Below are 12,535 nucleotides of genomic sequence, written 5' to 3'. Positions count from 1 at the left end.
TTATGAAAATGTCCAAGATGTGTTTTGATGATTACAGTCCTCATCCTCATAAAAAAAAGAATACACCTTTTAACTAGAGGGACGTATGGTGTGGTTGGCAGAAGTCAGCATGAGCTCAGACATTGTGTTCTGTGCCATGTAATGTCTCTTATACAAAGGGCTGCTGGAATTAGGGTCCCCAAGGGCAGAGTAATGACTGAACAGGAAGGGGTGGAGCCAGCATTCTTTAGTTGCAATGTAATGTATTTTCTTTTTGCTTTGTCCTTTTGGTATCTGTAACTGTGGCATAATGTCTCTCAGTAAGGTTAAAATGGAGCGACAACTATATATATCAAGGAATGCAAATTCAGATGTGACCAATACTGTAGAAAGTAACTTTAAAGAAAGAAACCCATACAAAGGGTGGGAGGGGACGAGTGGACTATATTTAGTGTTCGTCATACTTGAGTTGTCCCCGTGGAGCGTAGAGAATGTAATAATTAAAGTGCCAGCTGTAAGCAGTGATCACATCATTCCCTAGTGATGGACCGAAGAAACCCAGGACCCCGTGGAGTGTAAACACAACCAGGGAGGAAGAGGAGGGAGGAGTCCCTGTGAATCATCTGAGTCATCTATTGGCCTCGCAAAATACATTTGTAGTCCACGGGAGAATAACTGCCGTGTGGGTCTATAAATGTGTGTGTTGGGCTGGACTTTGAGGCAGTAAAAAACTGTACAATCAGCTCAAGAGAGGACAGATTTCTCAACAGATACCTTCAGCTACACAACCAACCATGTCTCAGGCAAGTATCAGGCTCTTTAAGATCTAGCAGATGTTCCATGTGAGAACTCATTCCATTGTTGGACGGAGAGCTAAACTGCTGCGGTGCCAGACTCTGTACAGTATCTCTACAGATGTGTTTATATGGTGTTTTAACTGATCACCGCTCTGATGCTCCTCAGCCAGGCGAGGAAGAGCAACAAGAACGCCCCGACGTGAGAGAGGACGATCTGAGGGAAGCAAAAGACAAACTGGGCTCGGGAGCACAAGTGAAAAGCAAGACGTTTGAAGTGATGCAGGAATGTGGTGAGTAGAGGGAGCACTTCACAGACAATGTGATTAGGGACCAGGCAGTCTCTCCCAGGTGAACGTGTGGGTGTTCATCTGGTTAATGTACAAGTAAAGCTAAACTGTGTGTGTGTGTGTGTGTGTGTGTGTGTGTGTGTGCGTGTGTGCGTGTGTGCGTGTGTGCGTGCGTGCGTGCGTGCGTGTGTGAGTGGAGCATCTCTCATGATGTAAAAGTTTCCACTCCATATACAGAAAGACAGAGATGGCCAAGATATGGTCTCACTGTGAGTGTTTGACACTGTGGGATGAGGCTGGTGTATTTAACCCCTTAGGACCTGAGGCCGATTCAAAAAATGTCTTCTAAATCCTAACAGTTTTCTGAAAAACGTTCTATATCAGTGGTGCTCAAACTTTTTCATGTCAAGGACCCCCAATATAATATGTATTTGGCCGCGGAATATCCAAATATTTTGTTCCAGGGACCATCAGAAGCAAAGATTTGAGTTTAAAAATGTTCCTTTTAAAAATATATAAATTAGAAATGGTGCAATTTTTTTTATGTTAAAAGAATAGCAGATCTACAAGCTCATAGCGTGACTTTTATATCTGCTGTTTTTTGAATAGCTAAAATGTAAAATGACACAGATGCTTTCCCGGTATTAATGGGTTGAACAGTACATGCACCTATTGGATTGGCACAATCATTAGTTGACGATCAATCGTCGTACAAACAATTGCAATTGACGGTTTAACTGTTTTTGGCATTGAACGTTGGGACACAAATACAAATTACATTTCTGTTTGGCTTTGACAAAGAAATGACTGGTAATCTAAATGAAGAATGTACTATGGCTAAAGCAGGCCATATTTAATAATAATAGGTCGGCTATTTCCACTATTTTTGAGCTTGTAGATTGCTATTTTTGCAATGTTCCTATTTTTCAACCAATTCATTTACACATAAATGGAAATGATTCTGCTAAATAATTGCAATTATCTCAAATAATTTTGACTATGTCAAATAATTGCAATCAGGTGATTATGTAGTAATTGTGACAGGCCTACATTTATGTAACTGCCTCATTCACGGAGTGACAGACTGTACTTATAGGTCTGTTTGTCACTTTGTTCACAGAGAAGGCGGGTAAAACGGCTCCTTCTGTATTCAGCGGAGCGAGGTCAGGGGCAGAGACCGCTTTCAGCAAGCCCTCAGCTCGACCAATCAGGAAGTAGGAGACTTTCTTGTCCACCGCTTGCATCTTCAGGATGGAGGATCGGCTGTTTCCCAGCTGTGAAAGCTCATTTTAACAAGAGGGGAATAACCTCGAAGCCTCCCTTTTAGGGGCTTCATGTTTGTGAAATGGTTATACCAGCATTCTTGCACTCAGTATTCTATAATATGTGGCTATGGCACCCTTGTATTTAAGCAACTCTTTTTAGTTAGGTTTTAGTGCATTGTTTTTTGCTAGTGATACCACCACTGTTCCTTCCGTTGCTGTTCCTGTAGTGTTTAGGTTTACAGTAAAAATAAATGCAAGAAGAAATGGTAAACAATTTGCAGTCTACATGGGCATAAGATTGGAGTGTGATGGCCTGTGGCCAAATAATGTTATTTCTGTAAGCTAAATCAAACAAAAGAAACACGCTTATCAATAAAATAAAAAGCAAGGAAATCTGGTTTATTATATTCTTTCTTAAATGTTGATTATGTGTCTTGGTCTAAAGGTGTGTTCACACAGGAGGTGAAGGTATTTTTCTGGTCACTTCGCTTGCTTGGCCAGGAAGAGGCAAATTTTCCATATTTGCGTCACCCGGTTTGCCTTATTTGCGCCGCCCGATGCAGTGTCGCGTTCATTCCGCTAAAAAGATATATTCACCTCCTGTGTGAACGCACCTTACAGGTTATACATATCCTTGACTTCATGTAATGTACAAACGTATACTTTTTTTCCATTTTCATTTTTATTGAAAAAACTATTTTAATTAAAACATAACAGAATCTGAACAGAATCTATAGTAAAGGAGGCACAAGCAGGGCAACTCTAGAAAGAACTTAACAAGAGGCAGATAAGAAATTGACAAACTGAACATAGATCGAGAAAATGAGAAAGACGGCCAGGTAACAGGATGAAAACGTAATGAACACGAGAATGCTTTTGCTCTGTGATGGACAAGATGTGGAGACAACAGAAGAGGAAGGAAAAGGGTGGACGTTCAGACACTCATTTCATGAATTTGTGATGCTGGTCTTGGAGGATCTTTGCAGAGGACTTGGCGTCATAGAACAGCTCATTAATTTCTTCCACCTGTTCCCTTTCCACACCCTCTTTGCCCTGGACACGCCCCAGTAGACTGGCTGGGGTCAGTAATTGCACTGCATACCTGACGATGAACGGGAAAGAAGAGCCATCAGTATACACGCTAGGGCTGTGCGATATGACTTCAAATCACGATTATTTCCAGCTTTTGCCTCGATTACGATTAATGAACAAACTTTTCTTTTATAGTTAAAATAGCCGACCTACAAGCTCAAAACGCAACCCAGCACGATGCGTTGTGAGCTTGTAGATTTCACTATTTAGTTATTTTTGTTGAGCAACACATTGCATAAATCAGGCTTCATTCTAAACAGTTCACATGAGAGAAGGTAAAACCATTACCTGAGGGTGGTCTTCACGCCAATCTCGCCCAAATGAGTCAGTGCGTCTTCGCTGATGTTGATGCCCTCAGTCTGAGAACGGATCTTAATGATCTACAATAAACAAATGTCTTAGCAATGAGAAATGAACAGACACGGGCTGCATCCTCAAACATACCAGGCTGTGTTAATCACATAAGCCAGATTTTCTGAATTCTTTGACAATTCTGAAAAAGCAATTCAAAAATAGCTGATCTACAACCTCACAAGCTTGTAGATATACAATTCGCCTATAATGGCAAACCCAAAATATAGACGCCAGGGTTTACGTGCACCTCACCTGCTTCATCTCCTGTGGCGTGTACAGCATGGTACGGATGATCATCACTCTGTCCAGTAAGTCCAGGGGAATGCCGTGAGGAGAGCAGGTGTCCTCCGTTCCTCTGGTGAAGGAGAGAGGACAACGGTCACAAACACTGTGTCTGAAGTACTCTAGGTGTGTGTCATGATTCTGCTCAGTTCAAGTAACACTCGAGATGGTTTCTAAAGGTCTCCTGACCTCGCTGTCGGGTAGAAACCTTGTATCTGCATTATTCAAATGTCTATGTTTTTTCATAAATCAATGCTGTACTACTTAAAGTGGCACTATGTACGTTTTTTATGAATAAAATGTAATTGTGTACAGTCTGAGTAGAGTATGTTAATAACATAACTTATTGGGTGGTTGTATTTTGTCTCCCTGCTCTTCTTTTTAGATCGTGTCAAAGGTCATGTCTCATCTAGACACAGGATCCGACACAAATTTTTACCCGATGGTCAAAATTCAGTTCATCCCCTGACAAGGTTTACACCCAACAGCGACGACATAAATATTCACACACCCACCTGACAAGGCAGTTGCCCCGGTTGGAGGCAAAGACGACAATCGGGGCGATGGTGCTCTCCAGCGCCCGATGGAGGTAGGTGAAGCATTCGATGTCCAACATGTGCACCTCGTCCACAAACAGCACGCCGGGAACCAACTCGGCCACGCCCTGGTCGATGTAGCGGTTCACCACCTTGTTAATCTCTGCACGCAGCTTGTCTGTGGAAGAGGAGAGGAGACTGTGAAGGGAAACATCTAGCGGTCTATAAGACAGTGGCGCAGCCAGAACGCTATTATAGGCTGGGCCTAGGCAGGAGCGGATGGGCACGCGTGCGGTTGTAGGTGGATTTTGGGCGAAAATGTGCATTTCTTGGGCGAATTTTGGGCGTTTTATTGTTACTTTATTTCGGTGTTATGGTTATGTTATTTAATTCTTATTTTTGCCTGATTTTACTGATTTATTATCAAAAAATATATATAAAAATATATTTTTTTGCTAAATCGATTTGTGAGATTAGCTCCAGACAGACAGACACACAGACGGAAAGACCCTCTTATAGCAGGGGCGCAGCCATGGGTGGGCCACCCACATAGAAAGCTAGCCCAACCATGGCTGCGCCCCTGCTATAAGAGGGTCTTTCCGTCTGTGTGTCTGTCTGTCTGGAGCTAATCTCACAAATCGTTGGACATCTTGTGCACAATACCCCATGCATTTACTTTAACATTAATACTTTTATAATGGCAGTCAGTGGGGTTAGAATCGGGCTGAAACATTACCATTCTTTGTAATCATACAACCACATGAAGTCCGAGATCCACATTGGAGGCATGCCGGTCCCATGTGGAACCCAAGATCCACATGATTCAAATGTTTACCTGTGATCTCAGTCTTCTTGGGCTTCATCAGTTGTCCCATCATGGAGAGAATGTCCTGCCCTCCCTGAGATAAAATGACAAAGTTTGATTGAAGAACAGGATATTCATCTAAAAATAGGTAATCTATTCGATACGTTAACTGCAACACTCATTTCAATCGGCTATTAGTGAGTGGCATTGTGGGTAATGGGTAATGTACCTGGGGTCTGGCATTGGCGATGTCCAGGTCATGTAGCGTGACGTCTTGGATGATCTCTTTCTTCTTATGGACGTCGCCTTTAGGCAGCGGTACGTACTCCTCTGCCTCCAGGTCAAACTCTGTGGCAAAGGTGTCACAACGACCTTGTCTCTGCAAAGACATAGCAACGAGAAGGTTAATAAATGGATAAAAGACCGGCTTACTTAACAAAAGAATAAAGGTTGTCTTATATTGCTCGGCAGTGAAACAAAAGAGGCTACTACAGGAGGGCAGAGAGCAGGTGTATGATTGAACTCCGTGCCAGCTCAATGCAGCAGGGAGTGCATGAGGCCGAGGATGAAAGAAGATGGCTGTCAACGGCAACAAATGTGGCGACGTACACCCCTCCTTTTTGGCCACTGACTAGAGCCTCCTGGCCCACCTGCACCGATTAAAGTAACCTTCAACACAGCTTGTCAGCGCATGGCCACAAGGCCCACTGCTGGAACAGAGGGAAGGAGAGAGAGAGATGGAGAGATAAGGCTGAACAGAACCAGGCCTATGAAGAACTGCAGGAATGAGAGAGAGGGTCATTCCAGAGTACAGTAGAGAGATGAAACCGAGCTTTCACGGAGGGCTGAGAGAGATGAAAGACTGAAGAGGACAGGCGAGAGAGAAAACGCTTCACTTGGGCCTTATCGGTTATCCCACAGATAAATTATTGTGGATTTTTCTTTAAATGTCCAAGAGTGATCTTAATTTGCTTTCCAAACATGATGTGGAGTGTTAGATTATGGGCAGCCCTTTGTTACAATCAAAATCAAGCTAATGCAGGTGCAGCTGTGCATGTTGTTGTGAGGCAGCTATAGGATGCCGTGTATGGTATATCACACCTTAAAAGTGCGGGTGCAGGTTGTGTGAGGAAGCTATACTGTGTGGTATATACAGACCTTAACTGTGCAGGTTGTGAGCCTATGTGAGGTAGCTATAGGATGCTGTGTAGTAGTGTATATGTATACAACTAAACAGTGCAGTTGCAGGTTGTGAAGCAGCTACTGTATAGGATGCTGTATTGCATACACACCTTAACCGCTCCGCTGTTGGCTTCGATGTAGATGACGTCTCCCACTTCCACGCGCTCCTTCTGCAGACTCTCATAAATACTGGGATCCAACTGAGACAACAAAATGATGGACATTTTCGGTCAGTGATCGTGCCTTTTGCAGAAATGTGTTATCTTAGAGCTGCAACCTGGGGACTTTTCTTTAATGAATGAAACGTTAAGGGTAATAACAGTACTTGTACCCATTACCATATGCAAGAGTACAAAATAAATGGAACCAAACTGACCGATAATTAACACTGGGGATTGCAAAGGGTAGGTGAAATAATCGGAATTTACACTCGGATGATACATCTCACAAAAAAGGGTTGGTGTCATACCCGACGCCAGGGTCTACATTTCTCAATGAAAGAGTAGGGAGACCACCTCCAACTACTGCAGATGAGATAGTTATTTTGTATTCACATTAAAATGTTTTATTCAGTAAAAGAAAAGTCCGGGGATTGCAGCTTTAAGGCCTCAACATGTCGATCTTCAACGAGGAATATATTTTGCAAAAGGCAGTAATACCTAGTTTTTCCCAGACGAGAAGAAACGCGACTTTGAACTGACCTTAAGTTGTTTGGTACCCTTGCCCGTCTTTAGGCCGATGATGACGTGGCTGATGGTCTTTCCATAACCTCCCATTGGATTCTCTGTCTCACAGGGCGTCAGCTCTGTCACCTCTCCCTCATACACCTCCTTAGTCTCCTTGATACGCAGGCCTAAATGTGACACGCACGCGCACACACACACACACACACACACACACACACACACAGTACAGAATAATAAGGACTTGTTTAGTCTTTGACATTCATGTATCTTTAACGTTGACACATTCCGAGTCTATGCCACGGTGCATTTATTGCAGGGAAAGGACATCGATATGATGATGTGTGTGCGCACGTGTGTGTGTGTGTGTGTGTGTGTGTGTGTGTGTGTGTGTGTGTGTGTGTGTGTGTGTGTGTGTGTGTGTGTGTGTGTGTGTGTGTGTGTGTGTGTGTGTGTGTGTGTGTGTGTGTGTGCGTGCGTGCGTGTATATAATGTCTGGGCATCATTCTATGTAACGTGATCATGCTATAATTGGTGTTTGCCATGCTCGGTGTGCGAGTAACACACAGGTGGCTGGTTCTGTCTGGTGCGGGTCAGAGAGTCACGCTTAAAGGCAGGGTCTGTCTGTCAGGGTGCTCTTATCAGGAGGGTGACGACAACCTCAGAATGTATACCCCCCCTCCTCCCCCCGACCCCTCCATCTCTCCCTCACCTCCCCTCCCATAGTTGAATGTTTGTGTTTCTTGTGGGGGCGGGGCAACTTGCTGACCAACCTCTCCGTCAACCAGAGCTCCATTTCCGTCCCTGTGACAGGTAATGTCAACGGGCAGACGAGCCCCTTCCCCCCCCTCCCCTCCCCTCTCCTCTCCTCTCCGGGGCCTTCCTTCCCCTGTCAACGGTGCTCACACGCACATCCCCTCTCCCCGTGTCATGATGCCTTTCAGCTCGGCAGGACGGGGTGTGGAGTGGGGCACCTTGCTCTTTTCCTGGGCCAAGGACTCTTCAGTGAGGAGCTGGGCTGAATATGTCGCTTTGATTCGGGCCCATCAAACATTAAACAGCAAAGTGTGTGTGTGTGTGTCTGTGAGTTATAGTTCTGAAATATGCATTCGTTTTTTTTCTTTAGTTTTTCAGTTTGGTGTTTGATTCCAGTTTTAGTTGTTTTATGGGTGCACAAGTAGTATTATTACGGGGACAGAGCTCTGCTCTGTACACGTATTGTTATTGGCAGTATTCTGTCACTTCTTCTTCTTCTGCCACTTTTCGCAGTTCTGGCTGAACCGCGCTGTCGCTTTTTACGAAACTCGGCCATATGGTAGATGGTCATGAAAAACGATCAAAAAATAATTCTCACAATCTTTCGTCCAAAGGTGGCGCTATAGCACTCAATTGAAAATGCCAACTTTGACCAGGTACAACTCATGCCCTGTTTGACCTACAGCCATGAAACTTGGATACACATATGCGTCTCCTCATGCTGAACAACTTTCACCCTCTGACTTTGGACCTCTGACCTTTAGATCTCCCACCATTTTGAATTATATGAAAAACAGTCATTGGCTCCTAACTTCTGCATTTTTTCACTTATGGAAAATCCGTTGGAAATTTTTGTAGGCAGTGGTCCAAGGTTCAAGTGCTAAACGTTTCGTGCAGATTGCTCAAAAATCCCAGGAGGAGATAGATTTTAACTATTACAGTTTAAAGAAAATTATTCATCTGTGCCTAAAACATACATGCAGACTCACATTTCTTTGAAACTTTGCAGAAATGTACAGGGTCATTCCAAATATCACTGAAACCAATCTTACTCCAATTGGCCAAAAGGGGGCGCTATAGCAATTTTTTGAAAAGGCAGACTTTAAACAGGCATAAGTCATGCCTCGTTTGGCCGAAAGTCGTGAAACTTGCTTACACATGTGCCTTGACTCATGAGGAACACACGTATCGATTTGACCCTTAAGCTCCGCCCTTAGATTTTCCGCAATTTTGAGCAGTTTGAAAAATACTTGTTTTTGCCAGTTCTGGCTTAACCGTGCATACGCTTTTTACGAAACTCGGCCTTATGGTAGATGCTCATGAAAAACTACCAAGAAATAATTCTCACACTCATTCGTCAAAGGGTGGCGCTATAGCACTCAATTGAAAGTGCCAACTTTGAACAGGTACAACTCATGCCCTGTTTGACCTACAACCATGAAACTTCGATACACACATGCGTCTCTTCATGCCCGACAACTTTCGTGGTCTGACTTTTGACCTCTGACCTTTAGATCTCCCACCATTTTGAATTATATGAAAAACAGTCATTGGCTCCTAACTTCTGCATTTTTTCACTTATGGAAAATCCGTTGGAAATTTTTGTAGGCAGAGGTCCAAAGTTCAAGTGGTAAACGTTTCGTGCAGATTGCTCAAAAATCCCAGGAGGAGATAGATTTTAACTATTACAGTTTTATGAAAATTATTCATCTGTGCCTAAAACATACATGCAGACTTACATTTCTTTGAAACTTTGCAGAAATGTACAGGGTCATTCCAAATATCACTGAAACCAATCTTACTCCAATTGGCCAAAAGGGGGCGCTATAGCAATTTTTTGAAAATGCAGACTTTAAACAGGCATAAGTCATGCCTCGTTTGGCCGAAAGTCGTGAAACTTGCTTACACATGTGCCTTGACTCATGAGGAACACACGTATCGATTTGACCATTAAGCTCCGCCCTTAGATTGTCCGCAATTTTGAGCAGTTTGAAAAACACTTAAACCCAGGATTTTTCAGCTATTTGCGTGAAACTGTATCATCTGTGTGATCTCCTTTTTCACAGTTACTTGTCTGTTGGGCCAATGGCGTCTCCCTTAAATGAATGCCTCACAATCTCAAGGTCGCCAGTTCAAGCCTCACTTGATGTAGACTTAATTTAAGTTGAATTGCAAACAACATGACTGTATCAATGAATACATGTGCAAATGGTAAAGATAACCTGAAATGCTTATTTGAGAGTACGTTTTTTACGTATGACATACTTCATTCTGAAAATAGCTGATCTACAATCTCACAACTTTTCATGGTTTGTGAGCTTGTAGATCGGCTACTTTCATTAGTTTTGGTTCTGAGGAGATGTACAATTTCTTCATTGGTAAATGGCTTGTGAACGAGTGATCTTAGTGTTAGTGAAACAGGGGCTTGGTTCATGAAAGAAGGCAAGAGTTTATGATCTTCAACAGACAATATCAGCCTGGACAAAGCTATAGCACTATAGGTAGTGTTGCAGCCTATTAGTCTGAAGGTTGAGAGTTCGAATCCTGTTAATGGCAGTAGGTTGAGATGTCCAATCAAACCATTATGTTTCCATGTCACTCTCTCTCTCTTCAATCTATTCCGTTTCCATGTCTCTCTCTCTCTCTATTCACTGGCCCCGTATTATCGCTGCTTGCAGCTATATTTTGTTTTAGGATTTCACTAGTTTTATTCTAAATTGTTCAGGTATTATGTGAGGAAAGCCTTGATTCATAGAAAAAGGTAGAATGAAAGATTGCATTACTTCAGATAACGGTGGTTGAAAAACTAAACCAAGATGATTTTTACTGTAGTAGTCCATTTAATTTGGGTTAGCTTTATTTTATTTGGATTTCCATTGTCAACCCATTTTGGGCAGGAACCCCTTTTTTTACCTTTCAGGACGGGAACCCCTTTTGGGGCATAGCAATATACATTTGTTTTAATTTTTAAATAAATATTTGAAGTTTTTCAGAAAACTTAGGTCAGGATTTAGAAGGCGTTTTTAGAATCGGCCTCAGGTCTAAATGGGTTGAGTTTTCCTTTAATTTTAGTTTTTGTCTAGAAACAAAATTATATTTTCCCTATTAGTTTTAGTTAAATATAATAACCCTGGTGTGAGTGAAATCTTACTAAATGAGAGGGATGTGTGCTTTTATGTAGAAGAAAATGCCCCTCACCAATGGCCCTCCTGAAATTCTCCATCAGCACTTCTGTTTTCTTAATCTCTGTTGAGTAGACCTCACTGCCTACCATGGGGCAGAATGGCACCTTGTTGCCCAACTCCTGTGCCATCGCCAAAGCAAGGGCAGTCTGGAGACATGGAGGGCATAGCAGGTCAATTAAATCCCACAGAGGACTGTGCTGGAGAACTACAACAATTACATTTGATATATGAGCATCATCTTTCAACACTATACAGTACAGTACAGTACCTTTCCTGTGCCCGGGGGCCCAGCCAGTAAAACTGCCCTTCCTGCCATCTTCTTTGAGCGGATTAACTCAACAATGATGCCACAAGCCTGAAGGAGAGAAAGAGGTATATATGGTTTAGTCACAGCCAGACCATTTTTCAGAGCATTTTGAAGGCAGTGTTTCTCATCAATTTTTAATAAGAACAGGTCGGGGATAGGAGTTGCTGTTCTCTACTTTTGCCTCAAAATCGTACTTAATTAAGTCAGTCAGTGGTTACTTTACACCACTGACTGTAGTGTGTTCACGGATATTGTTTTATTCGTAGAGGGATGTGCTGTGTTTCTGTTCTCAATCCATGTTAATGAAAAACAGCGACACCACAGTCGATCAGTGGCAGGTGCAGCAGATTGAAAGTGCGTGTTGTGTCCTTCTACCCATTGATTCATACACAGAACACTTCACAGCTCTAACTGATCATAATACATATCATTCACTTCAACACCGTTAATGATGTAGTACCTCTCTCGCAGTCTCCTGTCCCACCAGACCAGCTGATGTCTGCTTGGCATTCCCGGCCTCGTCTAAACCCAGTCCCTTCACATGACTGTGGGATGCGATCCTCTGGGTCTTTGTGGTGCTTTTCACCTCCTCGATCTTCATGCTTGTGTTTTAGATGTATGTTTTATTGTTAGATAAAGACTAAAGGCGTGATAGATGCTCGAGGAAACCCGTTCTATGTTCCTTCGATCTCTCAACAACCCGCGCAACCCGGCGCGCAAACTCAAAACAGAAGAAATGTGTGTGTTTCCATGAGGGGTTACTAAGGAGCGCTGGAGGAAGTAATACCCCGTAGAGCCCGGCGTTGCCAGATTCTGTGAGAGAAATAAGCAACCAGGTCGAGGGAAACAAGCCCAAAAGAAGCAACTACTAGGCCATATAAGCACTTTAAATCTATAATGCATTGGCTGCGTGTCATGTTGCGACGCGTTGTGAGATTGAAGATCTGCTATTTTCATAAGAAACTTGGAAAAAAAGTTTAGAAATAAGCCCAAAAAACAAGCCCAAAGTAGCTTATAATGAGCAG

The 12,535-nt window shown here is 42.9% G+C and overlaps 2 protein-coding genes across 3 annotated transcripts; one reads left to right on the top strand and one right to left on the bottom strand.

Annotated features, from left to right (window-relative positions):
• Nucleotides 1–64: 64 nt before the first annotated feature.
• mustn1a (musculoskeletal, embryonic nuclear protein 1a) lies at nt 65–2,733 on the top strand. Of its 2 annotated transcripts, none has more exons than XM_084062915.1 (3): nt 65–782; nt 943–1,066; nt 2,184–2,733. In XM_084062915.1, the coding sequence occupies exons 1-3, from the start codon at nt 774–776 to the stop codon at nt 2,279–2,281; spliced, it is 231 nt and encodes a 76-aa protein (XP_083919041.1). In that variant the 5' UTR covers nt 65–773; the 3' UTR covers nt 2,282–2,733. The 2 variants fall into 2 exon arrangements, with proteins under 2 accessions (XP_083919041.1, XP_083919040.1); XM_084062914.1 differs by having other exon boundaries at nt 66–786; nt 947–1,066.
• Nucleotides 2,734–2,991: 258 nt separating this feature from the next.
• On the bottom strand, nt 2,992–12,267 carry ruvbl1 (RuvB-like AAA ATPase 1). The gene is made up of 11 exons (XM_084062484.1): nt 11,971–12,267; nt 11,472–11,558; nt 11,217–11,349; nt 7,281–7,432; nt 6,690–6,779; nt 5,627–5,776; nt 5,428–5,491; nt 4,572–4,770; nt 4,027–4,129; nt 3,709–3,800; nt 2,992–3,430 (listed from the first exon to the last, which is right to left on the bottom strand). The coding sequence occupies exons 1-11, from the start codon at nt 12,109–12,111 to the stop codon at nt 3,271–3,273; spliced, it is 1,371 nt and encodes a 456-aa protein (XP_083918610.1). The 5' UTR covers nt 12,112–12,267; the 3' UTR covers nt 2,992–3,270.
• Nucleotides 12,268–12,535: the final 268 nt, after the last annotated feature.

Source organism: Gymnoscopelus microlampas (assembly GCF_963454915.1).
Source record: "Gymnoscopelus microlampas genome assembly, chromosome: 7".
NCBI classification, from domain to species: domain Eukaryota; kingdom Metazoa; phylum Chordata; class Actinopteri; order Myctophiformes; family Myctophidae; genus Gymnoscopelus; species Gymnoscopelus microlampas.
The sequence above is the reverse complement of the archived record's forward strand: the minus strand, read 5'-3'. Positions and strand labels throughout refer to the sequence as shown.

Excerpts from the sequence above, each read along its gene's own strand:
- ruvbl1 (XM_084062484.1), bottom strand. The coding sequence starts at position 12,111 with ATGAAGATCGAGGAGGTGAAAAGCACCACAAAGACCCAGAGGATCGCA. Across the intron at positions 11,559-11,970 it reads GACAGGAGACTGCGAGAGAG|GCTTGTGGCATCATTGTTGA; the intron begins GTACTACATCAT and ends TCTCTCCTTCAG. Across the intron at positions 3,801-4,026 it reads CGCCACAGGAGATGAAGCAG|ATCATTAAGATCCGTTCTCA; the intron begins GTGAGGTGCACG and ends TGTTTATTGTAG.
- mustn1a (XM_084062915.1), top strand. Across the intron at positions 1,067-2,183 it reads TGAAGTGATGCAGGAATGTG|AGAAGGCGGGTAAAACGGCT; the intron begins GTGAGTAGAGGG and ends CTTTGTTCACAG.